General features: G+C 41.5%; 2 protein-coding genes across 2 annotated transcripts in view; one reads left to right on the forward strand and one right to left on the reverse strand.

Moving 5' to 3' along the window:
- The window catches only part of LOC136678465 (unconventional myosin-Ie-like), a 73,202-nt gene extending 63,645 nt beyond the window's left edge, over window positions 1–9,557 (reverse strand). Inside the window, exon 1 of the mRNA XM_066656518.1 lies at window positions 9,351–9,557. Coding sequence (XP_066512615.1) covers window positions 9,351–9,353 — 3 coding nt within the window. The 5' untranslated portion in view covers window positions 9,354–9,557. The remainder of the gene's footprint in view (window positions 1–9,350) is intronic.
- Window positions 9,558–11,431: 1,874 nt separating this feature from the next.
- On the forward strand, window positions 11,432–15,735 carry LOC136677624 (uncharacterized). The gene is made up of 8 exons (XM_066655199.1): window positions 11,432–11,476; window positions 11,679–11,996; window positions 12,103–12,552; window positions 12,668–12,754; window positions 14,886–14,987; window positions 15,093–15,114; window positions 15,224–15,258; window positions 15,368–15,735. Coding segments are annotated over exons 2-8 (867 nt in total). The 5' UTR covers window positions 11,432–11,476; window positions 11,679–11,995; the 3' UTR covers window positions 15,538–15,735.
- Window positions 15,736–24,688: the final 8,953 nt, after the last annotated feature.

Here is a 24,688-nt window from a genome sequence, read left to right on the forward strand (position 1 = left end):
CAATAGGAGCGTGGCTTGTGATAAGACGTTTGACTGTACCATTCCTTCTGACTGCACAGTCCAGGGCTGGAATTCACCAAACTCTTCAACAGACTCTGATCAGATCAGAGAGACTACATCTGTTTAATGTAAATATTTCCTCAAGTTTAAAAGATTTTGTAACGAAATACCTCACAAAGCTCACATTAAAATCTCCTGCATGTCTCCCTTCTGTGGCACTTTACTGAAGCATCCCTCGTGCGCAGGTGTAGGTTTATCCAGACTCAGACACAGCACAAACATTTACATTTCTCTCAATGTGCCGTCACTGCAACTTTATATTTACAGACACTCACACACTAAACTGAAGTCACTGGACGGATTTCAAAGGAGAGAAACTACACACACACACACACACACAGTGAGACAGAAATAGAGAGAGAGAGAGAGAGAGGGAGAGAGAGAGAGAGAGAGAGAGAGATGAGATAATAAAATGAGGTATTTTAGCCATGTGGGTTCAAACTTTTCTCTCAGATACTAACTCCTGATTTCATTCTTTCATTCATTATCTGTAACCCTTATCCCGTTCAGGGTCACAGTGGGTCCAGAGCCTACCTGGAATCATTGGGCGCAAGGCCGGAATACACCCTGGAGGGGGCGCCAGTCCTTCACAGGGCAACACACACACACTCACACCTACGGACACTTTTGAGTCGCCAATCCACCTACCAACGTGTGTTTTTGGACTGTGGGAGGAACCCGGAGCACCCGGAGGAAACCCACGCAGACACAGGGAGAACACACCACACTCCTCACAGAGTCACCCAGAATAAACCCACACAGACACAGAGAGAACACACCACACTCCTCACAGACAGTCACCCGGAGGAAACCCACACAGACACAGGGAGAACACACCACACTCCTCACAGACAGTCACCCGGAGGAAACCCACACAGACACAGGGAGAACACACCACACTCCTCACAGACAGTCACCCAGAGGAAACCCACACAGACACAGAGAGAACACACCACACTCCTCACAGACATTCACCCGGAGGAAACCCACACAGACACAGGGAGAACACACCACACTCCTCACAGACAGTCACCCGGAGGAAACCCACGCAGACACAGGGAGAACACACCACACTCCTCACAGACAGTCACCCAGTGCGAGAATCAAACCCACAACCTCCAGGCCCCTGGAGCTGTGTGACTGCGACACTACCTGCTGCGCCACCGTGCCGCCCTAACTCCTGATTTTGATCTTGATAATCAGTCATAAGTGAAGTCAAACCTCTATGACCTTGACCGATTAATCACACTCCGAATCTCGCTGCTGCATCATTCTTCAGATTGCTGACCTAGAAAATCCGGACAATAACCCAGGGGCTGATGGAGGCTGATACAGAGACCTGGGTAAACAGCCTTAAGGTGGGCAATGCAACAACAAATGGCTGTGTTTTGGCTGATTGTAAAATGTCACTGTTCCTGAATCAGATTGAGAGACTAATGACATCACTGTAGCCCAAAGATACAGTGCTCAGCACAGAGTAAAGGCCACACGGGCTGGTCCTAATTTAGTCCTAATTTCACAAACAGTCCTGTGATCAGACTTCCTCTGGGAAGTGATGCAGGATGACGATTGTTGGAGTGACACACGATGAGCTGTCCCCAAACAAACAGCTGATGAGGTCAAATGTGGAGGAAAGTTGGGCAATCAGGGCTTTGGACGTCAGGCCTGTTTCAAAATTAAAATTTCTGAAGTTTAATCAGCTTCATATACAGCAGAACACATCAGGATTCACACAAACAGAGATTATGCAAGTCTCCCTCAGGCATTAAACATAACAATGCTTCAGTACTCAATACGTATACATGTATAACTCAATAATTAGTACTTCTCTACAGTACTCAGTACACAATACCTGTGCAGTATTCATATTTGTTCAGTATTTCACACTCAGAGTTACAATTAGAATTAGAATCACTTTATCGGCTACTGTGCTTTCACACAGAGAAATTTGTTCTCTGCCTTTAACCCAATCCGTGCCATGAAACACACATTTACAAACACACTACTGGACACTAGGGGGTGGGGAGCCCTAGCCACGGTGTCCAGGGAGCAATTGGGGGTTAGGTGCCTTGCTCAAGGGCACTTCAGTCATGACCTGCCAGTTCTGGAGATCAAGCCAGAAACTACCTGGGGATTAAAACTGGTCACTCCCTGTACAGTGCTCAGTATTCAGAGCTCGGTAGCTTGAAATTTGCAACTCAATAATTCAACAAACAAACCCTATCTAGACTCAGGGCACTGATACAATGAGCTAAAAATAGACCTTTGCAGGTTGAGTGCAGTCCTCTGCACCACCATGACTCAGCAAGCGCAAACCCAGCCCCGATAAACTGCTGTTCTGGTTAAGGTCATGCTGTGAAACCTGGGCAACAGCAGGAGAGTCCAGGGCATGTTTCTTAAAGACAATGAGAGTTTGCTACAGAGCCACATGCTTTTACCTCTGTAGTCTCAACAAGGTTGAAGGACTGTTACTGTTGTTCATACAAGGACACAGTGTCACTGATATGAAGAACAATAACCCATTGTGGTGCATTTGCTAACTGTGAGCGAGTATGTGTGTGAGTGAGTTACAAGCTAGTTTCTTGAGGGTCTTCTAAAATCATCTACAACTTTAAACAACTTTACTAAATACTGATCAGTAAAGTCCCATTCTCGCCAAGCGACAGACATCGTGCTAACGGTTCCTTACTAGCTTTCACTCACTGTTAACCACGTTAGCATTTCTGGGTAAGGCTTTCCCTTCAGAAAACCATTCAGGTCGTTCTTTCCACATTTTGGGCTTTGTTTTCGAATATGGTTTTGCAATATGCTCTGCGGCCCACTGCTGAAATGAAAAAAACACACTCTCTGAAGGACTATAAAATCAAATCAGACCATAAACACGGTTTCTATGCAAGAGAAAACACTGAAGCATTTAACGTTGCTTCCTTTGCAGAAGCTCTGAGAAAGAATAAAAGATTTCAAAGGCTTCTGTAGCTCAGGAAAATCACAGGGAGAGAGCATCTGCTCGTGTTTGCTTTGGGATGATATGAGCAAAGGCTGCAAGCCATTAGGCCTGGGCTAAACCGGTTGGGCTGGCAAATACAAACTGCTGATGCTTTGAAAAAAAATTATACACTTAATATCAATTCAAAGGCATCCATTAGCACTGGCGCTAAAGGAACAAAATGGCTGCTGTATTTGCAACTGTCCAAACAAGGCCTGCGTGTGCGTGTATGCGTGTGTATGTGTGTAAACACAGGCACGCTGGGCCGATGAAAAGACGCCTGGTGGACATCATTTAGGATCAAAGCTCTGGATCTTCTGGCTGATGGAACAGTTTGTGCTCGGGAGCTCCCTGACCGCTGTGAGGATGAGGAGAGGAGCTACATGCTCATTTACAGAATATCATTACGAATTTAAATAAAGAGGGAGAGCTTCTTAAGCCAAAAACTAAATGAGGAAAACAACAGTGCTCAGGTGATACTGCCATAACCGTGTCCCGCCTGTAGCCCCTTTAAAAGCTGATAGGGGTATGTTCAAAATACTGGCAGTGCTTTTATCTGCATGCTGACAAAGCCAGTGATACTATTTTGGTGCTTTTCCACTGCATGGTACTTTATTGTTTTTCCATGAGGCAAATCGTGCAGCTGGTCACTGAAAGCTGGTGCTTTTTTTAATTTCCCGGGTTCTAAGGGAGCAGAGTGGGTACTAAAAGTGATGTGTAAACCTTGCAGAGCACTGATTGGCCAGAAAAACTCGTCACAACAGCAGCTTGTAAAATTACGGCATGTTTTTTTGCAGAGGTTCACACACTCCTTGGATCGGTGTCTGAAGAAAGACGCTGCAACAAGTAAAGAACAAATGCTACTGATCTGTCTGAACTGGGGCGTGAAGCCGTGTTCAGTCCAAAAAACCCAAAAACAACACGTGAATACATGACGGGTAACCACTGTTGTGGTTTCTAAAGCTTGTGGTTCCCATTAGAGACTGGGTTTTGCAGCGTCACCAGTTACATTTCCTGGGGGAGCTGCGCTAATGGAAAAGCAACTAGGGAAAAGTGTGTTGAGTCGAGACCATGCATTGCTCAAAGCTCCGGACAAGTCCACCTGCTGCCACGACTCGCTGAACTTGAAACTGAGCACACATGCTTCCTCCAAGACACGCAAATCTGTTCCTTTTACTTTCTAACTTAACTGCTTTTATGTTTTAATTATATTCATGCGCTGTTATTCCCTCAGGTTTGGTTTTCCCTCAAGGAAAGAAAGACAGCGTTACTGACAGCTGCTGTTGTTCCCTCAGGTCACTGATATACACTGTCAGGTTTTGATAGACAGATAGATAAAGAGTTTCGAATTGTGTATGAAAGTTAAATAATCCAGCCTTACCTTGCTTTACTACTCTTTTTACTTTTACTGTTGCGTACACAGTTTAACACGCTTGGAGGAGAACACTCTCCAGAGCTGCTATATCAGCGAACAGATGCCCGTACTGGCTTGCATTGCGCTCACAATCAGTAGAGAAGGAAGGGCATTAAATCCACCCAGAAATGACCCAGAAAGCAAAGCCAAATGTGCTCTCTCAGACCCCAGACCTAAACAGACCTACACCACACTGAAGAACCTTTCAATTCTGAGCGCAGGACTAAACTACTATCAAAACAATATGGACCCAGAATCTACATTAGACCAGAATAAATCAGTTGTACTCTCAGCACAGTCCACTTCTCTGTCTCTAGAGGAAGCACTAAAGTCATAACTCTGTCCGATATGAGACAGAGAGAACACAGTCTGTGTACTGTTTGTGTTACACAGCGAAAAAAGACATGGTGTTTTATGGTTTGGCTAAAAACACTGCCACTGTGATCACTTCCAGAGAAATGCAACTCCTACAACAAAACTACAAAAACTAAAACACGGCCAGAGCCAACAGCGGCCGCTGTTCACACAGACACCGTGGGGTAAAGTTTCATTAGGAGCACAGGAGCAAAGATCCACACAGCACAGATTCATCGGTTGGTTGCTGGGTGGCGTAGTGTGGAGGGCAACACCGCTCACTTCAATGTGGCAGACCAGGGTTTAATTTTCTGCTTGGGTAAGCACACAAGGCTGCAACAATAAAGAGTCCTTGAGCAAGACTCCTAACACTGGAGTTGCCTACATTTGTAACATGATTATAACTGAAAGTCACACCACATGACAGTAATTGCCAAATGTTGTAAATGTAAATAATTTTTATCAGAATGTGGAAGTACAGGACTACAGGACAGTCTCAGAGCTGTAAAATGACACTTTCACAAATGGATAAACACTAAATATTCACACATGCCTTTGTCGTTTTTGTCTCCTCTAAGGTTTTAATGAGCGTGAGTCAACTCCAAAAATAATAAATAGATTGAATTGAGTGCAATTCAGAATATGTCCCATAACACGCACAGCAGGTTTGAGGTTATGTAGCTTGTTTGCGCCTGGAGCGGTGTATTAGCATATCAAACAAAGGGTAGGGTTAGAATACAATAATAAGAATGTCTTTTTCAAACAAAGATTGTACATTAGTAAATATACCATAATTATTTCAAAATAAAAGCACACGCCTGTTGTTTACGACGACAAAAAAAAACGGCTTATCCTCTTTTACTTGAGACGTCAGTACGATGAACACAGCGTGTGACAAACTACCAACTTGCTGTGGTTGTGATGTGGTTGTTTGGCTGTTGTTCATTGGTCAAACACATAATGATGTGTTATTATGAATTAAGGTATCATTGTTTTTATTACTTATCTGCTGCTATTAAGTTACATTCCTTGAATTCAAATCTACAGCATTAAGAAAAAGCTGTTGATGTTGTGAGCAATAATTTGAAAAGCAGCTGCTGTGATTTTGTAACTGAAGTTTGTTGCTGCAGTTTGGACATAAACCCGATGAATAATTCGGCCAAAGTTTTACTGCTTCGCTAAAGATGTTGAATTCATCTGCTGACTCCTGGCAGAGCAAAGCAAAGTGCAAAGAGCAGGTTTGTGTGTGTGTGTTGTGAAGTGGCATACACCTCCCCGCTGGAGGCCTTAATGCAAAACATATGCTGCCATACTGACCTACTATTCAACATCTGGAGAGAGAGACAGAAGCGGGGGGTGGACAGACAGACAGAGAGAAAGTGAGACGACGAGAGGGTCAGAGTGACTGACCGCTTCTTTTCACAAACGCCAAACACTAAAGCTTTCTCTGTTGAGCTCTGAACTGCCTTTCATTCTGAAAGAAAACACTGACAACAACTTAATTAAGGACAGTGAGAACAGAAGTGCACATTGAACACCCTGAAATTTACTAAAAGACTAGTGATACAGTAAGAATACAACAACATGTCCACCTCCTACGTGTTAGTGATGCCACAGGGAGGCCTCTGTCTCTCTAGGGTCATAAAATAATCATGGATCTCTCATCATTTCACTACATGACGTGAGCCAACACGGGCCTCAGTCGGCTTCTGCAGAATCAGTGCTTAGTGTTCTCCTCCAAGCGTGTTGAACTACATTCAGAATAGCGCAGTGGGATGTAATTTTTACCAGCTGTCTGGTAACACTAGGTGGCCTTCCCATGCAATCTCACATGAGCCGACCTGGGGTGGAGTCCTCTGCCGTCCTACCCACAATTCACTCTGATCTCAAACTAGAAAGCACCAAGTTGTGATTCTAATCTGTCAGCTTCGCTGATGTCATGAAAACAAAACCAGCCAGCGCAGTGGTTCTGGATTTGTGTAACAAAAGCAGATGACTGAATAAGATTCGCTTTGTCCAATGTCTAGACGCGCAGTGTTTGGAAATGCGCTCTTCAGTCCTCGTCTTGTCACAGACGACTGGGATCGCTCACGAGCTCCGTCCCTGATGTGGGATGTGTATTTATATCAGACGTGGACACTGAGCGTTACCTCAGAGTACGGAAACCACCCCATTTCCTTTGGGCTGTCATGAATGAAATGAGGACTATCATCGAGGACACGCCAACGCAGAGCCCTAGTCAAAACAATAACATCTCAGAGCTCCACACAGTTAGCTAATTCTGGAGAAGTCCACCACTGCCGTTTTTACACAGAGAAACGCCGGAGGCTTTGAGAAAAGCATACAATCTCAAACTCTGCATCAGCACACAGACACAAACACATCTCTTTCAGTTTGATTTTTAACCTAAAATGGAATGGTTAAAGTAGAGCAAAGGGTTAAGACTTTTATACCAAGTAAAAGTATCAAAATAAAGGATCAGCTGCTCATTACGTAGAGAGGTTTGTTTTGTGCAGAAAAGCCAGTTCTACTGGAGGCATAGCTCACAAAGCATCTGTTCATCTGCACGGACGAGATGACTGGACCGGCTTTACCTGTTCTACTACAGACAACAAATAGGCTAAATATTAAATACATTATGGGAGAGTTACGGAAAAAAAACAGAACCTGGTTCCTGCCAGTGCTGCAATCTTAAAGTAAAATATAAAAACACAGAGAGATACAACAACAGTTTCCTTGGATAAAGCTAAACGATCAGTGTAGGAGACTCCTCAATGCCTTAGGATCAATAAGGTACATATATTAATCACATGTTGAATGAAGATAAACCTGGAGATCAGCTCTAAAAAGCAATTTCCCCTCTGTCTCTCTTAAAACAGCCGAGCCAAGCCGCTGTGAAATGAAAACAAATGCCATTATGCAAATGAACCTCAGGTATGTACTTTCCACAAAAACAAACCACGACCTTAACCTACTTGGAGATAAAGAATGAAACACAGAGCCGTATCGTTTATGATCTGATGAAAGGTTTTGAAGGTGCTGTGAGCATTCACTTTCCATTCAGAACTACACAGAGTTCAATGGCAGCACCATCTCCTCAGAAGACTGTAGGTACAGGCCGAGCAGAGAGGAGAGAGGACACAGGGAAGGCATAAACTTAAACCTGACACCCAGCTGAGGGGCGGTTACTTTAGAGGCCTCAGTGCACACAGGTCTAGATGCTCAGGTTTCTGCTGGATAAGAGGCAACAGAGATTCTCAGACTAGTGTTAGAGTAGAGAGGTATCAGTGGAAGAGGAGTGTAAGGACTGTAATTGCATAATAAGTTGATGGGGGGGTTGTCCAAAGCCTATATACAGCATTTCAAATCTAAAACTAATGAAAAACAACAGTCAGAGGGACTATATTCTGATACTACATTGACAAACATTTGACAAACATTTACTCACATTTCTTGTTTCTACACTCCATTTTATCATCTCCAGTGTCTCAGGAGGATTTTGTAGTTCTACAATTATGTCGTCTGTTGTTCTGCATACTTTATTTCAATTTGAATTCAAAAGGTCGGGACCCAGACAGGACCATCATAGAGCAGGTATGATCTGAGTAGTGGATCATTCTCAGCGCTGCAGTGACACTGACGTGGTGGTGGTGTGTTAGTGTGTGTTGTGCTGGTGCGAGTGGATCAGACACAGCAGTGCTGCTGGAGTTTTTAAACCCCTCAGTGTCACTGCTGGACTGAGAGTAGTCCACAACCTATAATATCCATCCGACAGCATCCTGTGTCCACTGATCAAGTACTAGAGGATGACCGACACAAACTAGGCTACTGTCTCTCACTTTGCGTCTACAAGGTGGACCAACGAGAGTGGACACAGGGTTTAAAAACTCCAGCAGCACTGCTGTGTCTGATCCACTCTACACCAGCACAACACACACTAACACACCACCACCACGTCAGTGTCACTGCAGCACTGAGAATGATCCACCACCACGTCACACCTGCTCTGTGGAGGTCCTGTGGGGGTCCTGAGCACTGAAGAACAGGGTGAAAGAGGGGTAACTAAGCATGACATGCAACAGATGGACTACAGTATGTAACTGTGCAAACATACGGCCAGTGGAGCTGATAAAATGCACAGTGAGTGTAGAACCAATGAGGTCACTGAGGTCTAATTTGCTGTTAATAGTGACATTTACATTTACGAGAGAAAAATATTATTAGACCAGTGTGTGCCAAAGCTTATATACACTACATATATCTAATACAATATATACAATATAATATCTAATAATATTATTGATAAGATAAAGTCAGACTAATAAATATTACATATTATTTATGATATATTTACATGTCTGTAACACACACGCATGAGAACTGAGCCACACAAGGTTAGTAACAGACATTTAAATACATATTATTAGACCTTATTAGTCATACGTTTTCCATGTCACTTTCCTCTGAAATATGCACATATGCAAATGAGTATGTAAATGAAGCCAGAAAGCCCATGGTTAGGGAACGTTAACTCACCATACTGAGCGGCGGCTGTTGTTGTTGTCGTCAGAAAGTCACGGTTCCTCTAGAACAGTCCGTTTTACCTCGAGTTCGCCAAAGTAATGTATCCTCTCTCTTAAACCTTGCGCGGTTAGGGTTCGTGAGGCGGCGGAAAGCGCGGTCTTTGTGTGAGGGAAGCTGACAGAGAAGGAGAGAGTCCTGTCCTCAGTACCTGCCTCCTCCCCGCTCCATTCTACTGAGCTCCACAGCAGCGGGGCACACTGCGATATGTTTACCTCCCACCCGTTTTCCGACAAGCCCTCCTGCGCTGTGATTGGTCAGAAGTTCTCAAGCGTTCTGGAAAGCCCCGCCTCCTGTCCGTCCTCATTTTCTTGTACCCAAATGAAGTAAATAGTCATAATGTATGTTTATTTATCACATAAATATTTATACACAGCACAACTAGCAGTGAACTGCTTTGATGATTTCTCATTCCATTAAATTCTTTAAAATAAACATATATTGGCGTGTAAAACAAGCAGAAAAAAATATGAAAAAAATATACACAGATATAATAATATAACTATGGAAAATGTGCAAAATAAATAATACACATCTAATAAAGACAGATATCTGGGATCTACAAAAAAAACACACAAACAATGCCAACTGTATGTTATGAGAAAATAAATCCTGGGCTGTGGAGCAGTGTAACTGTATTCTCTGGAGTGATAAGCTTTCATCCAGGACCTGAGTTGGTGTGATGGGCCTCTCAGTTGATCCCCTTCACTTCAGAATAAATGCTGGGTCAGTAGGTGTCTGCAAACATAAGGACACAGGTTAAGGTATAGAAGATAACGCTTGGCATTTTAAAATAGAGCCAGTGGCGCCATCTGTCGGTGACCCCTTGTAGTTTTTCGTTTATTTCTTTCCTTCTTTTTTTTGTGTCTGTTTCGTATGCGAATAGTAATTTTATTTTATTGTGCTGTCGTTGGCTCAGACCCTGGATCAATTTGCTCTCGCTGAAAGCTCGTATTTTGGAGCATCAATGTTTTATTTTAGACTTAAAGGAGCAAGAACAATCTGCTAAGGTCCCACTGCAGTGGAGCACAGGGAGCACAGCAAACAGGGGATTTATGTGTCCTAGTTCTCAAAATCATCTTAGTCTTAAGATTACCTTTAAAGGAAGAGAGAGTGTTCAGTGTGATGCCCACTCTACCACTTCGTTGTTCTAAGATGTTTTGGGGAAACAGTTCTGATTCTTAATCAGTGAAGGTTTTTTCAGAAGTTGCTTAAATTTCACATCCGCTTTAAATGTGGTTTTAGTGCTTCCTTCACTGCACTGGGTAATATCGAACTCTAGTCTCGGCTATTCGTCACATCACAGAGATGAGCTGATGGTGTATATATACATTGATTATTCATAACCTACACCCACTCCTTGATTCTACACTCACTGTCCCCTGACTATATACGTGCACCTTATAGTTCTACATTTACAGACTGTAGTCCCTTCTGTTTCTCCACTTCCTCTTCTTCAATGGTTAGGACCCTCACAGGACCCCACAGAGTAGGTATCATCTGGGTAGTGGGTAGTTTATTTTTGGTTGGTGGACTATTTTCAGTCCAACAGTGACACTGAGGGGTTTAAAACTCCAGCAGCACTGCTGTGTCTGATCCACTCTACACCAGCACAACACACAATAACACACCACCACCACGTCAGTGTCACTGCAGCGCTGAGAATGATCCACCACCACATTACACCTGCTCTGTGGGGGCCCTGTTGAGGTGGAAACATGTTATGGCTGATCAGTGTAGATTTGTGTGTGTGTTATGGGAACTGCTATACATTTACTGTCAAACTGTGCTGTAATGTAGTGAGTAATCTCTGTGTTCACTATTGCGTGCCTCTTATAATTTCATCAGTGATGTTTTCAGTCCACAGCTGTTTTAGTTAATCACTGCTGATGGGGTCTTGTTATGAATCTGTAAGTGATTCACTGTTCATTGCAGCTACAATGACTCTGAAGGAGGCGTGAATAGGAAGTGTGACTACAATTTTTCCTTCTCACTTCTCTGTTTTATCACAGTGCATGAACCAGGAGAAATGGCGTTTCTGCTTCTCACTCTTCTCCTCTTTTTTCTTGGTGACTGCCTCGGTGAGTAATTTTTTCATGTGGAGATTATCACTGTGCTGTTATTGGGAGGGTGTTCTATATCGTATTGGACTGTTATTACCCTTCTGCAAAAACAGCTGAAGGAAAGCGAGTCTGTGGCAGTTTTCTGTCTTTTTTTGTGAAAGATGTCTGTTCTACAGAGAGTTTGTCTCAAACTTATAATAATGTATTTTTCCCCTCTCAGGTGAAACACAGTTCATTTATCCGGCAAAGAAGGAACAAACCATTACATGTGAAACAAAGAAATGGCAAATAAGCACAGATTCTAACAACATCATTAACCTGAACTGCACAAAAGAGTGTTATCGCCTCACGATTGAGATTAAGGATAAAAATGAAAAAGAATGTGAAAAAGAAAAAAATAAACCGGGCCTTTGTGAGCTAGAAGTAAAGAGTGGATTTGTTGCATGTGTTAATGTTTCTCTTCCTGGATTCTTATTTCCATTCAAACGATCTCCCAATGTTCTCCAGTCGTTCATATTCGCTGTTCCAAATAAAAGCAGTGAGTAACTTCCCACTCCTTCATTATCTTCTAAAATTCATGTCTGTTTTCTGTTGATGAACAATGACTATATATAAGTTAATAGTTAATAGTTGTATTTTAACAGTGACGTCTGAACGTGAGAAAACATCTTCACTCACTGTAACTGAAGGTGTATCAGTGAATTTAAACTGCAGCTTCACCTTCACAAAAGGACATGATGGAAAGTTTGTTGTTTACTGGATCAAGACCAAAGGACAGAGCAGCACCTGTTTATATTCTTATGATTTTTCAATGGAGGGTATAAGGGTTGATCACCACTGTGAAGTGGAAGAAACACTGAATAAACGACTCTCAAACAGAACCATAGAGTATCACACTCACAACATCGGGATCAATGGAGTGATGGAGTCAGACAGTGGTCAGTACCTGTGTGCCTTACACATGGACACAAGTAAAACAGAAAAAACAAATGTAAAGTGGAAGGTGATAGAAAGAGTTACAGTCAGTGTCAGTAAAGACAAAACACCTACAACAGCCAGGACTGAGAAAACACCTGAGGAAACACATGAACCTGGTGAGTTTGTAAAAGTCTATGTGACATTTCTTTGGCAAAATTTGGACATATTTCTGAAATTACACTTTGATCTACTACATTCTTTCACTCCATTTAAATCTGCCTGTTTATAAAGTCAGTGTCAGTAAAGACAAAACATCTCAGTCACCTGAAACAACCCGGACCGAGAAAACACATGAGGAGAAACCTGAAGAGAGAGAAGGTGAGTAATAATATTATGTCATACATTTTGCAAAAGTTTGGAGACACTGCTAAAATAACATGTAGATTATTTTATATTAAACATAGAAAGTAAATATATTTGGACAGGATTAGTTTTGCGTGGGGAGCTGGGGTAATGTCATGTGACCACAGGACAGCTGTAATGTTTGAGGTGGATTCACACTGTATAAGTACTGGTGAAAACAAACAGAGATGGGAGCAGCTACTCGATACATGCACTGCTATCACACAGTGGATCAGACACAGCAGAGCTACTGGAGTATTAGACCGTCAGTACTGTTCTGAGAACAACCCTCCCACCAAAAATATCTATCCCTCATTGGCCTTCTCTTCTAATCTTTCAAAATATATAATTTTCACGAAGATGGCAAAACGTCACTATTCCTTCACAGTTATTACAACTGATATAAACAGCTTAATGGTACATTAATGAGTAGAACACACATATTATAACGCTAGGCTGCTATTGTACATCAAACCTACTAACACCTACCAATAATTTCTCTCCACTGACTGATGCTTTAAGTTGTTTGTGGATGCGATTGTGGGGCGTTGTTCAGCAGCTGAGTTTAGTTTAAAATGTGAACCTTATTTCACCACAAAATGCCTCCATTCTTGAGAAGACCAGGGAAATACTTATTTTTCCCTGAATATGACGGAATACTCCCAGAATACGTCAATTCAGACAGGATTAATATGACCTGGGGTTACTTTTACTGCTCGTTTTACAGTAGATAAAAGGCTCAGGAATCTTTCCTGGGACAGGAGCCGGGGCACTCCAGAAAAATGACTTTAAATGGTCTGTTCAGAGGGGACTGAAACACTGAGATACTCCAGTGATAATGAATTTACCCCATGTCCAAAGGTAAAACTAATCCCACAAAACCTGACATTTAACCAGAGGCTTTTAGGTTTTACATGTGACTGTATGTACAGTCTGTATCTGAGCAGGATATTAATGACTCTGAGTGTTCTATATTATGCCCCGATTTCACCAAACTCCATATTTTCAGGTCAAAATGAAGCTCTCAGTTCAAAACCTTTCATTCTTGATGCAAAACAAGCTTTGCCTTTAGACAACCCTTAATCCCTCAAAACATAAACACACACACACACACACACACACACACACACACACACACTAATGCATAATCTTACACTTTCTAAATGACCACGTGGTGAAGGCAATAAGAAATTGAGGCATTTGTGTGAATAGTGAAAGCTTAACACTTAATTTTCTCAAAACAGTGGAATTGTGTTTAAAGTTTAGGGAAATTGAGGTGATTTTGATGAATGGTGTTATGGTTTTGAAAGTTTAATTTAAAAATGTGTTTATAGTGTTATAGTGTACTGTAACTGGTGTCTGTTGATCTCACGCAATATGTGGGAGCCCTGGTCAAATCAGGTTTTGTTGATTTTCTGAGTGAAAGTGATCTCTCTGTAACCGATGTCAGGGCTTGTGCTTATGAATGTATTTTGTGTTTGTGAGGACAGAACTTTGTATCTTAATTATTTCCCACATTATTGATACTATTTGACAAAACCAGCTGATGAACAAACCAATAGAAAACTTACAATTCATTTGAATATAACTAACTTCAATATAACTTTTATATTTTTTATATTTTATATTTCCCCTTTTCCTGTAACGCTGATATATATATAGTCAAAATATAGTACTGTATTCAAGAGGATTAGAGCCATTAGAGTCCAGATGAAGACAGACACCCAGTCTGAGTCTAGACCATGACATTTTCAGAATAAGAAATATTAAAAGAAGAAAGAGGAAACACTGAAACCTTTCTTTATTTTATTGTACATTTATTATAGATGACAGAGGTTAATCAAATATATAATAATATGTAATATGTTTTGAAATTATTACATTAAGGAATATACAGTTTTAAGCCAATAATTAGACGATTGAAAAACTGGACTTTGAGACCTGACTCAAGTACAAGACCATGGAGATACAAGGTTTTAGTTTGACAGTGATAATATACACTCTGTATCTTAGGAGGAATATATATGACCCTGACTGTTAATGTAGTATATTATTTCACTGATTGTGTTTCTGGTTTCTGATGTTTGTTAATGCTCTGTATTCACAGGTTCTAAACTCCTGTCTGTGTACATTGCTGTGCCTGTTTTACTGTGTGTCCTGCTGGTGGTTGTAGTTGTGTTTATAAAGAAGAGGAGGATGATCTCACAAGGTCAGCACACTGAAGAAACAGCTTGAAAAACTAAACCCTCTGAACTTTATCTGCTGCTGTCAGGTGTCATTAGTGCAGTCAGTAAAGGTTTTCTTTGTGTTTCAGGGTCTCAGTCTGCACAGAAAAGGTAAGACACTGTAGTTATATTTATCTTCACTTTACACAAACATGACTTCAACTACTGCATTACGTGTTCCTCACTTCTGTGTCTTCACTGTTTCCTCTGACTACTGCAGCTGCCACAGCAGAGAAGACAATGTTTATACGGACTGTAAGTGGTTTTACATTTTTGTCAACTCTCTTTTGCCTTTTCTTTTTTTAACCCTTGACTGCTCAGAGTCATGTCTGTAAAAGTCATTCTCCCCCCGTGCTGTGTCCAGGTTCTCCATACGCCATTGGGACAGGGGAGGAAGAGCATCATTTCGCCCCCAAGAAAGAGTCTTCCAAGATGCTTGATCCAGGCTGTAAAGAATCCACACCTGCTCTTGACCCGTATTCAGTTGTTCGACTCAACAGTTTGTACGAGTCTGGTGTAGCAGAGCACAACTAACCTGTTTAAGACAAGGGGTCTGTTTCTTCAGCAGGATGCTTTTGCAGTGGCTTGTGCGTATATTAATATTCTGATGTTGTAGAGAGATTTATACAGGAAGGAAGTGGTTAAATGCCTTTAGCAAACAGTATTTAGACATGTTTTATGTTGTTTGTTGCCTTCACTTTAAATGTGACTTTATTATTAACCAAATGTGAAAAAGAGAATAAAACATATATTACTGAAATATCTAAATGACTCATTACTCAAATGACTTATTTTATGTGGGTTGTGTGTGATGTGTGTTGTTTTTCTGTTGTGTGATGTGTTTGTGTGGTGTATTAATGAGATGTGTGTGGTGTGTGATTTGGCACCATAGTGCTACAGCTAGGGTTCTGGGGTTGTGGGTTCGAGGCCCACCTCGGGCAGGACCAGAAACCGTTGTTGAGGGGCAGCATTGGCCTTAAGGTTAGAAATGGGAGCGTGCATGAGTTCTGGCCGAGCTGTGAGGTCAACACTGTGTTCAGGGCGATGGAGGACAGAGACACTTCAACAGTCCGACAACAGAAAGCAGTAAACAAACCAAATACAAAATTTAAAACAGCTAACCCACTGATGTGCAATAAAACACAAGTAAGACAGTCCCACTAGTGAGACATCAGCTACAACCCCCACATCATATCTCTCACATAAACCACAGGGACATTCGTATGATGTAAACTAGATTCTGCTCTCAGAAAACTACACACAAACTTGAGGTCTCAGAAGCAGCCTCTGACACAAAAACACTTAGAGAAACAGATGCGGAGGTTAATTTATTCATGTAAATTTGTCATTAAATAGAGTAATGTTCCTGTAATCTGAATCCACTGTATATCAGTGTATAAGAAGAATAACACTTTCTCTGTCGGGTGTTTCAAAAATTTTTTTGTCCCTGACGCAGTTGTTTTAACCAACTTCAAAACAGTGTGAACTTGAAAGAAGGACTTTAGAGCCTGGGGCAGCACTGGATCAACAAAATAAATTCATATTTAACAATAGAAATATCATCAGAGCTTCACAGTAAATAGTAAAACCAAAATATCGATGTCATCCAGTAGGTAGCGACACTGCTCACTCTGCTGGAAACGTTTCACCCCATTACCCTCCGGTTACAGCAGGTGGCGCTACCGCACCATACTTCTCTGCTTCTTGAGACTTTTTCATATTCGTTTATTTTTTAAATTTTAACAGAGCAATGCAGACAAAACAAACATGTTCTTGAAATTGAATAATTGCTATTTATAATTTAGTTACCTTAGTTACCTATAATTTAGCACCTCAGACTGTTTGAAGGGCAGGGGTGAAATAATAAAAAGGGCACCACCTAGTGCACGACACGAGGCCTCACTAACGTGACAAAACCTATGATGTTATGATATAAGAGCACTTCTTAGTCACATAATGGAATTTCCTTGCTGTAGAGGGAGCCCTATCATAATTTATTGCAAGAAACAGCACTCAAGAGGGCAATCAGTTATTTATTTGGCACTTTGACTCATATTTGCTTCTCTAGAGGGCACTTTAGCACGTTTTTTTCATCAACTATAAGTGCAACTTTATCTCTGTATTATATTCAAACTGTCTAGCAATGTAGCTATCATTCTTTTATTATTGAAAATATTTGTGATATGTTACTATGCAACTGTTAAATATTAAAAATCATTAAGCCTTTAACATAATATCTGTGAATTAATAAATTGTGTGTATTACCTCTCATCTGCATCTCATCACCATTCCAGGTGGTACATTACAGACCTGTGTATAACCGCAAAATACACATAATTCGGTAACACTTCAAATTACAGTCCGCTAATTACTGGGTACTGAGTATGTAAAGTAAGCCTCAACAACATATTCAACATAATAACAATATATTTCTCATGTCATGCCCTTTACTTACTCAGTACGTATTTCATCTTATGGTTTACTTAACAGGTGCACATTCAGTACACAGTACATAGTACAGGCCAAGAGCACAACAGTGGCGGACTCAGACTGTGGCACTTTGTCTCATATTTGCCACTCTAGAGGGCACTTTAGCAATGTTTTTTCAACTATAATATTATTCAAACTCTCTAACAATGTAGCTATCATTCTTTTAAAGCTTTTGTGATGTTTTACCATGCAGCTGTTAAAATGTAAAACTCTTTTCTATTATATCTGTCAATTAATAAAATGAAAGTATTACCTCCCCTCTGCTTCCAGGTGGTACATTACAGACCTGTGTATAACAGCTACAAACACATAATTGTCCAAAACCCACTTCCTGGGAATTCCTTTTTTGAAATTACAAAGAAATGAAGGAGAAATTTCCAAAGAATCAAATATTTTCATTGATTCATTCTTCTGGGTTTAGTCCTGGATAAATACCATGTTGAACAATGTCCATGTTTCTGATGTTGTTCTGATAGTGTGCTGTGGTTCTGAAAAACTAATTTTACAGTAGATTTATCTTTAATAGGTGTGTATCTACACTTTCAGTTCATAATAATTGAAAAAGTAACCCCTGATACTGGGGCGGTACGGTGGTGTAGCAGGTAGAGTCGCTGTCACACAGGTTCTGGGGTTGTGTGTTTGAGCCGTGCTTCGGTTGATAGTTTGGTGTTTGGTGTGTTTTCCCACCCGTGTCCATGTGTGTTTTCTCCAGGTGCTCCGGTATCCTGCCTCAGTAGGTGAATTGGCTACTCAAAAGTGTCCATAGGTGTGTGGACTGGCGCCCCCTCCAGGGTGTGTTCCCACCTTGCGCCCAGTGAACTTGATATGCGCTTACAGACAATGAATGAATAAATCCATGTTTCTAACAACAAAATGTATTCTTTTCTAAACTTATTTCTAAAATAATAACTTTTTCCTCTCTAAAGGAAACTCAGCTCATTTTTAAAATAAAGGAGAATGTAAACGTGACATGGGACACGAATGTACCACGGCAAATAAACAGAGATTCTATCATCATTGACCTGAACTGTTCCTGAGCTGTTGTTACCACCTCATGATTGAGCTCATGTATAATGAGGAAAAACTCTTAAAATAAGCTTAAAATCAGAAATTGTTGAACTTGAAGTGTATTTTTCGCCTAATCCTCATCTTCCTGGATTCTTGTTTCCATTCAAACCATCTCCCAATGTTCTCCAGTCGTTCATAGTCGCTGTTCCAGATAAAAACAGTGAGTAACGTTTGACTCCTTTATTATCTTCTAAAATTCATGGCTGTTTTCTGTTGATGAATAATGACTATATATAAGTTAATAGTTAATAGTTGTATTTTAACAGTGACGTCTGAACCTGAGAAAACATCTTCACTCACTGTAACTGAAGGTGAATCAGTGAATTTAAACTGCAGCTTCACCTTCACAAAAGAACATGATGGAAATGTGTTTGCTGTGTACTGTAATGTAGTGAGTAATCTCTGTGTTCACTATTGTGGGCCTCTGTTATAATTCACAGCATTTCAGTCTACAGCTGTTTTAGTTAATCACTGCTGAAGGAGTCTTCTTATGAATCTGTAAGTGATTCACTGTTCATTGCAGCTACAATGACGCTGAAGGAGGCGTAAATAGGAAGTGTGACTACAATTTTTTGTTCTCACTTCTCTGTTTTATCACAGTGCATGAAGCAGGAGAAATGGCTTTTCTGCTTCTCACTCTTCTCCTCTTTTTTCTTGGTGACTGCCTCGGTGAGTAATTTTCTCTGTTTTCCTGTGGAGATTATCACTGTGCTGTTATTGGGAGGGTGTTCTATATCGTATTGGACTGTTGTTACCCTTCTGCAAAAACAGCTGGAGCACAGAAAGTCTGTGGCAGTTTTCTGTCTTTTTTTGTGAAAGATGTCTGTTTTACAGAGAGTTTGTCTCAAACTTATAATAATGTCTTTTTCCTCCCTCAGGTCAAACACAGTTCATTTATTCGACAAAGAAGAAAGAAACCATTACATGTGAAACAAGGAAATGGCAAATAAGCACAGATTCTAACAACATCATTGACCTGAAATGCCCAGAAGAGTGTTACCACCTCACGATTGAGCTTATGGAGGATGATGAAAAAAGATGTGAAAAAGCATTTATACCAGGCTTTTGTTTGCTAAAAGTAAAGAGTGGATTTGTTGCGTGTGTTAATCGTTATCTTCCTGGATTCTTATTTCCATTCAAACCATCTCCCAATGTTCTCCAGTCGTTCATAGTCGCTGTTCCAGATAAAAACAGTGAGTAACTTTTCACTCCTTTATTATCTTCTAAAATTCATGGCTGTTTTCTGTTGATGAATAATGACTATATATAAGTTAATAGTTAATAGTTGTATTTTAACAGTGACGTCTGAACCTGAGAAAACATCTTCACTCACTGTAACTGGAGGTGAATCAGTGAATTTAAACTGCAGCTTCACTTTCACAAAAGGACATGATGGAAATGACTTTGTTGTTTACTGGATCAAGACCAAAGGACAGAGCAGCACCTGTTTATATTCTTATGATTTTTCAGCGGAGGGTATAAAGGTCAATCACCACTGTGAAGTGGAAGAAACACTGAATAAACGACTCTCAAACAGAACCATAGAGAAGCTCACTCACAACATCGGGATCAGTGGAGTGATGGAGTCAGACAGTGGTCAGTACCTGTGTGCCTTACACATGGACACAAGTAAAACAGGTAAAACAAATGTAAAGTGGAAGGTGATAGAAAGAGTTACAGTTCGTGTCGTTAAAGACAAAACACCTACAACAGCCAGGACTGAGAAAACACCTGAGGAAACACATGAACCTGTGTACCATCACATTTCTTTGGCAAAATTTGGAGATATTTCTGAAATTACATGTTGATCTACTACATACGTTCACCACATTTAAATCTGCCTGTTTATAAAGTCAGTGTAGGTAAAGACAAAACATCTCAGTCACCTGAAACAACCAGCACTGAGGAAACACCTGAGGAGAGAACTGAAGAGAAAAATGGTGAGTTTCATCTGTGTTAAAACCTTTAAGATACATGTATATAATCTCTTCACTGTTAGTTCACATATTTACATTATTTACATTAGCAGTGTTTCTAATGACTAATGCTGTGTTTGTTGTCTGTGAACAGGAAGTGATCCTCTCATGCCCTTGTACACTTCATGGCCCATAGGTCTGGCTCTTCTGTTTTCTGTTTGGGTTACATTTGCATTCCTACGGAAAAAGGCCAAGAGTTCACAAGGTAAATGTCCAGTTTGAATCTCTACATTCATTTACCTAGTCTCTAATAATAGGCACTTAATGGTTACATAAAATAAGACTCTTGTTTCATAACTGTATTCCTACAGGATCTCAGTCTGTGGAGTTACAAAGGTAGGTCACAGCAGTAATGCCTTTAAATAACATGATTATTTCTGTCATTGTGAAGTCATTTCCTTTCTGTTGCATCGTCTTTTCCCTGTCACTGTTACAGCCACCAACAAGAAGCTACATCTGACGCTGACGGTGAGTTCTTCAGTCTCATGTCTTAGCATTTTCCTTTTTGATTGTTTTTCAGACTTGTATTTGAAACAGTAATGGATTTTATGTTATGTGCTTTTCACAGGCCCCCTTTACGCAAACAGAAATGCTGAAGAGGGGCATTAGGATCTGTGTGGAATTATTTCAAGACAGTTTAGATCTGCTGATCATCTATTCACCAGAATCTGAGACATCAGTGGAATACAAAAGGTTTTATGATAAAATGTATAATCAGGAGTCACCTGAACAGTGAGATTTTCCATTTGTTAGAAATGGACAAATAGAGAAGCGCCATGTAAGAGACCTGTACTGAAGGAGTCACTGTAAAACTGCTAAAGTAAAATATATTCACTGTTTAATGCACACTTTTAAAAGCCTATGTTTAATCTAGAATTTTTAAAATGAGCCTAAGAATAGTCATTAGTTTAGAAATAAAACTACCGTCATGGCCAGCAATGAGAGCAGATCTAAATCCCATAGAACAGATGTAGAGAGATCTTCAAACAGCTGTTGGGAGAAACACCCTTCAAACCTGAGAGACCTGGAGCTGTTGGCCAAAGAAGAGGGGTCCAGAATTTCAGCAGAGAGCTGTGAGAAACACGTTCATATGAAGTGACTGATTTCAATTATTGTTTCCGAAGAGTGGGTAAATGTTATATTGAAGGAGCCAGTGATTGTGTCCAGTTCATTTCTGGAGCTCTGTGTGAACTGAGATTAGATTTGACTGTTTCAATCTCAGCTTTTCTGTTTTTACAACACACACAAATATAAAGTGAAGACTAAAGCACTCGTAAATGAATGTGTTCTGGGTGAAGTGCAGCATCATCTGAAAGAGCAGGGGTGCCAGTGCTTTTGGCCATGACTGTACAATCTCATATGATGTGGGTGCAAGTTAAAATTATGATAACCACAGTGGTGTTTGTTTTTCTTTGGTTTTCTGGCCTGAACTGAAGATCTGTTCGGTGGCACAGTGGCGCAGCAGGTAGTGCCGCAGTCACACAGCTGGAGGTTGTGGGTTCGATTCCTGCTCCGGGTGACTGTCTGTGAGGAGTGTGGTGTGTTCTCCCTGTGTCTGTGTGGGTTTCCTCCGGGTGACTGTCTGTGGGGAGTGTGATGTGTTCTCCCTGTGTCTGTGTGGGTTTCCTCCGGGTGACTGTCTGTGAGGAGTGTGGTGTGTTCTCGCTGTGTCTGTGTGGGTTTCCTCCGGGTGACTGTCTGTGAGGAGTGTGGTGTGTTCTCCCGTGTCTGCGTGTGTTTCCTCCGGGTGCTCCGGTTTCCTCCCACAGTCCAAAAACACATGTTGGTAGGTGGATTGGTGACGTGAATGTCTGTGTTGCCCTGTGAAGGGCTGGTGCCCCCTCCAGGGTGTATTTCCCCGCCTTGCGCCCAATGATTCCAGGTAGGCTCTGGACCCACTGTGATCCTGAATTGGATAAACGGTTACAGATAATGAATGTTACCAATACTTTATACAAATTGAAATAAGTTATTATTCTAATATATGGTGTGAAACATGTGTCTGATTCAGAACACTATCACCACTGTTTTTAATTTTTCTGACCTCTTTACTGTAGAATATAAAAACAATGTTTTAAATACTGAATATTCAAACATAGGCGGAACGGTGGCGCAGCAGGTAGATGTCGCAGTCACACAGCTCCAGGAACCTGGAGGTTGTGGGTTCGATTCCCGCTCCAGGTGACTGTCTGTGAGGAGTTGGTGTGTTCTCCCCGTGACCTCCAGAGCTCTGTTTAATGTTTCACGGTGTCCTATGACAAAATGATCTAATACCTCAAGCCAGTGGTGGATTAAGCCATGGGCCACGTGGGCAGAAGCCTAGAGCAGCATGGTGCAGGGGGCGGCATGCGACGTTTAAAGAAAAAAATGGTGATTTTTATTCTGAGCATTACGTTATTAAATGAACGTATTTCAGTTACTTCTTTTGAAGCGGGTGCCCTCTCATCATGATGTTCTCAGGAGTCATGTAGCTTTGTTGTCTGTTTTCCTGTCAGTTCCACGTTACAACAGCACATGGGTTCACTTTGCTCCTTGATTCTGACAAGCACTAGAGGAGAGGGGCAGTGGGATGTCTCCACAGTGGAGACCCATTGCAGAGGGGAGCAGGTGAATTAATCTGATGAAGCTGTGTCAAATAGCACTCTTCCAAGGGTAATATAACAAGTAAAAACAGGCAGTGACACTATGTACAGTTCACCATTAAGGTTAATTGATTTAGTCTTGACTCTTGGTTGATGCTCCAGTGCCAAATTAACAACACAAACCTGGATAAGAAAATGTCTAAGTCTTCAGGTGCCCAGTTTAGGAAAAAGAGGAAAGAAGAAGAAGAGAAACATGCAAAAAATAAAGTTATGCAGCTGTTGTGTTCTTAATCTCTTTATTAATATACTTATTAGACATATAGGCTATACATAATCATTTCTGTCGTTCATGTCCCACTCATTACATCAATTTTCTAAAATATTACAATATTAACAAAGCTTACCTATAACTGTATGGCATTTAACAAGTTAAAATAAAGATTCTGTTAATTTAACATTTTTTACATTGTTTTCCAGACAGCTACCAGTATTGTCAGTATTGACAGTTACCATTATTTTTAGATGTGGGCCACATATGATTAATATGCAGTATTTAATAAAATGCTCTGATCAGTGTAGTGTGCTAACTGCAATAGCAATCTCCTCGCCAGCCGACTGTGCCAACGTGCAGCCGGAAATGGACCAGATACAGGGTGCCGCATTCAAGCAGAGATGGCAGCCAGCCGACAGTACCGAGCCTGAGCCAGAACCGGCCCCGATCTATCTTGCTAGCTGGGTAGTTTAAAACTACTGTTCTTTAGCTGATATTTCTGTGTTTCTTGCTTTGAGTGAAGTCACCACGTGACGTAGTTTTGGGAGCTAGATCACGCCCCAATTACTTCTCCACAGCTCTATTTATACCCCTTCACTCTCACTCCATCCCCGTGTCAAACAACATCGCATTGCGTTTTGTCTCTCACCCATCCGGCTTTTTTGCCACCATGGACATTGCTCTCGTCACCTCCGATGAGGAATTATTTTCCGTATCCCCCGGTCCCTCATCTACCAGTTCGCAACCTACCCCTATGGTCGAGGTTCCAGCCACTCCTGCTTCGACCGCCTCAGGCTCCTGATCCAGCCGCCTCCGAGCTCCGCACTAGGCATTCCCGCCATTCCTCCCCAACCTCTCCTCCTCCTTCTCGCCGCTCTCTTCACTCCAGTCGCCACTCCTCCTGCCAATTCCGCCGCTCACGGCAGGCCCCGCGTTTCTCCTCCCACTGCTCACGCTCACAGGATCGGGGCATTTCTTTTTCCCGCTCAGCCAACAAGAAAACACTATTTTCGCTACTCCAAGCTTCCTCTATTGGCCCCAGGCCCACTGCAGCCCAGCCCACCACTCTCTATCACGACACACCGGTTCGACCATTCATCCATCCCATGCTCCCCATTCATCCCACCCCAACCCTATTTCGTCATCCCAACCATTTCCATTTCCGGCTGCACCTTCTCAGGCCCCTCACCTTCTCTCACTCTCTCTGCCTACAGATGCTGCTGCTGAACTGTCCCAGCTCCCCATGCATCGGCCTCAGGACATGTCCTTCTCCTTGGCCTCAGCTTCCTCGGCTCCTC

The sequence above is a fragment of the Hoplias malabaricus genome, chromosome Y, assembly GCF_029633855.1.
Source record: "Hoplias malabaricus isolate fHopMal1 chromosome Y, fHopMal1.hap1, whole genome shotgun sequence".
NCBI lineage: Eukaryota > Metazoa > Chordata > Actinopteri > Characiformes > Erythrinidae > Hoplias > Hoplias malabaricus.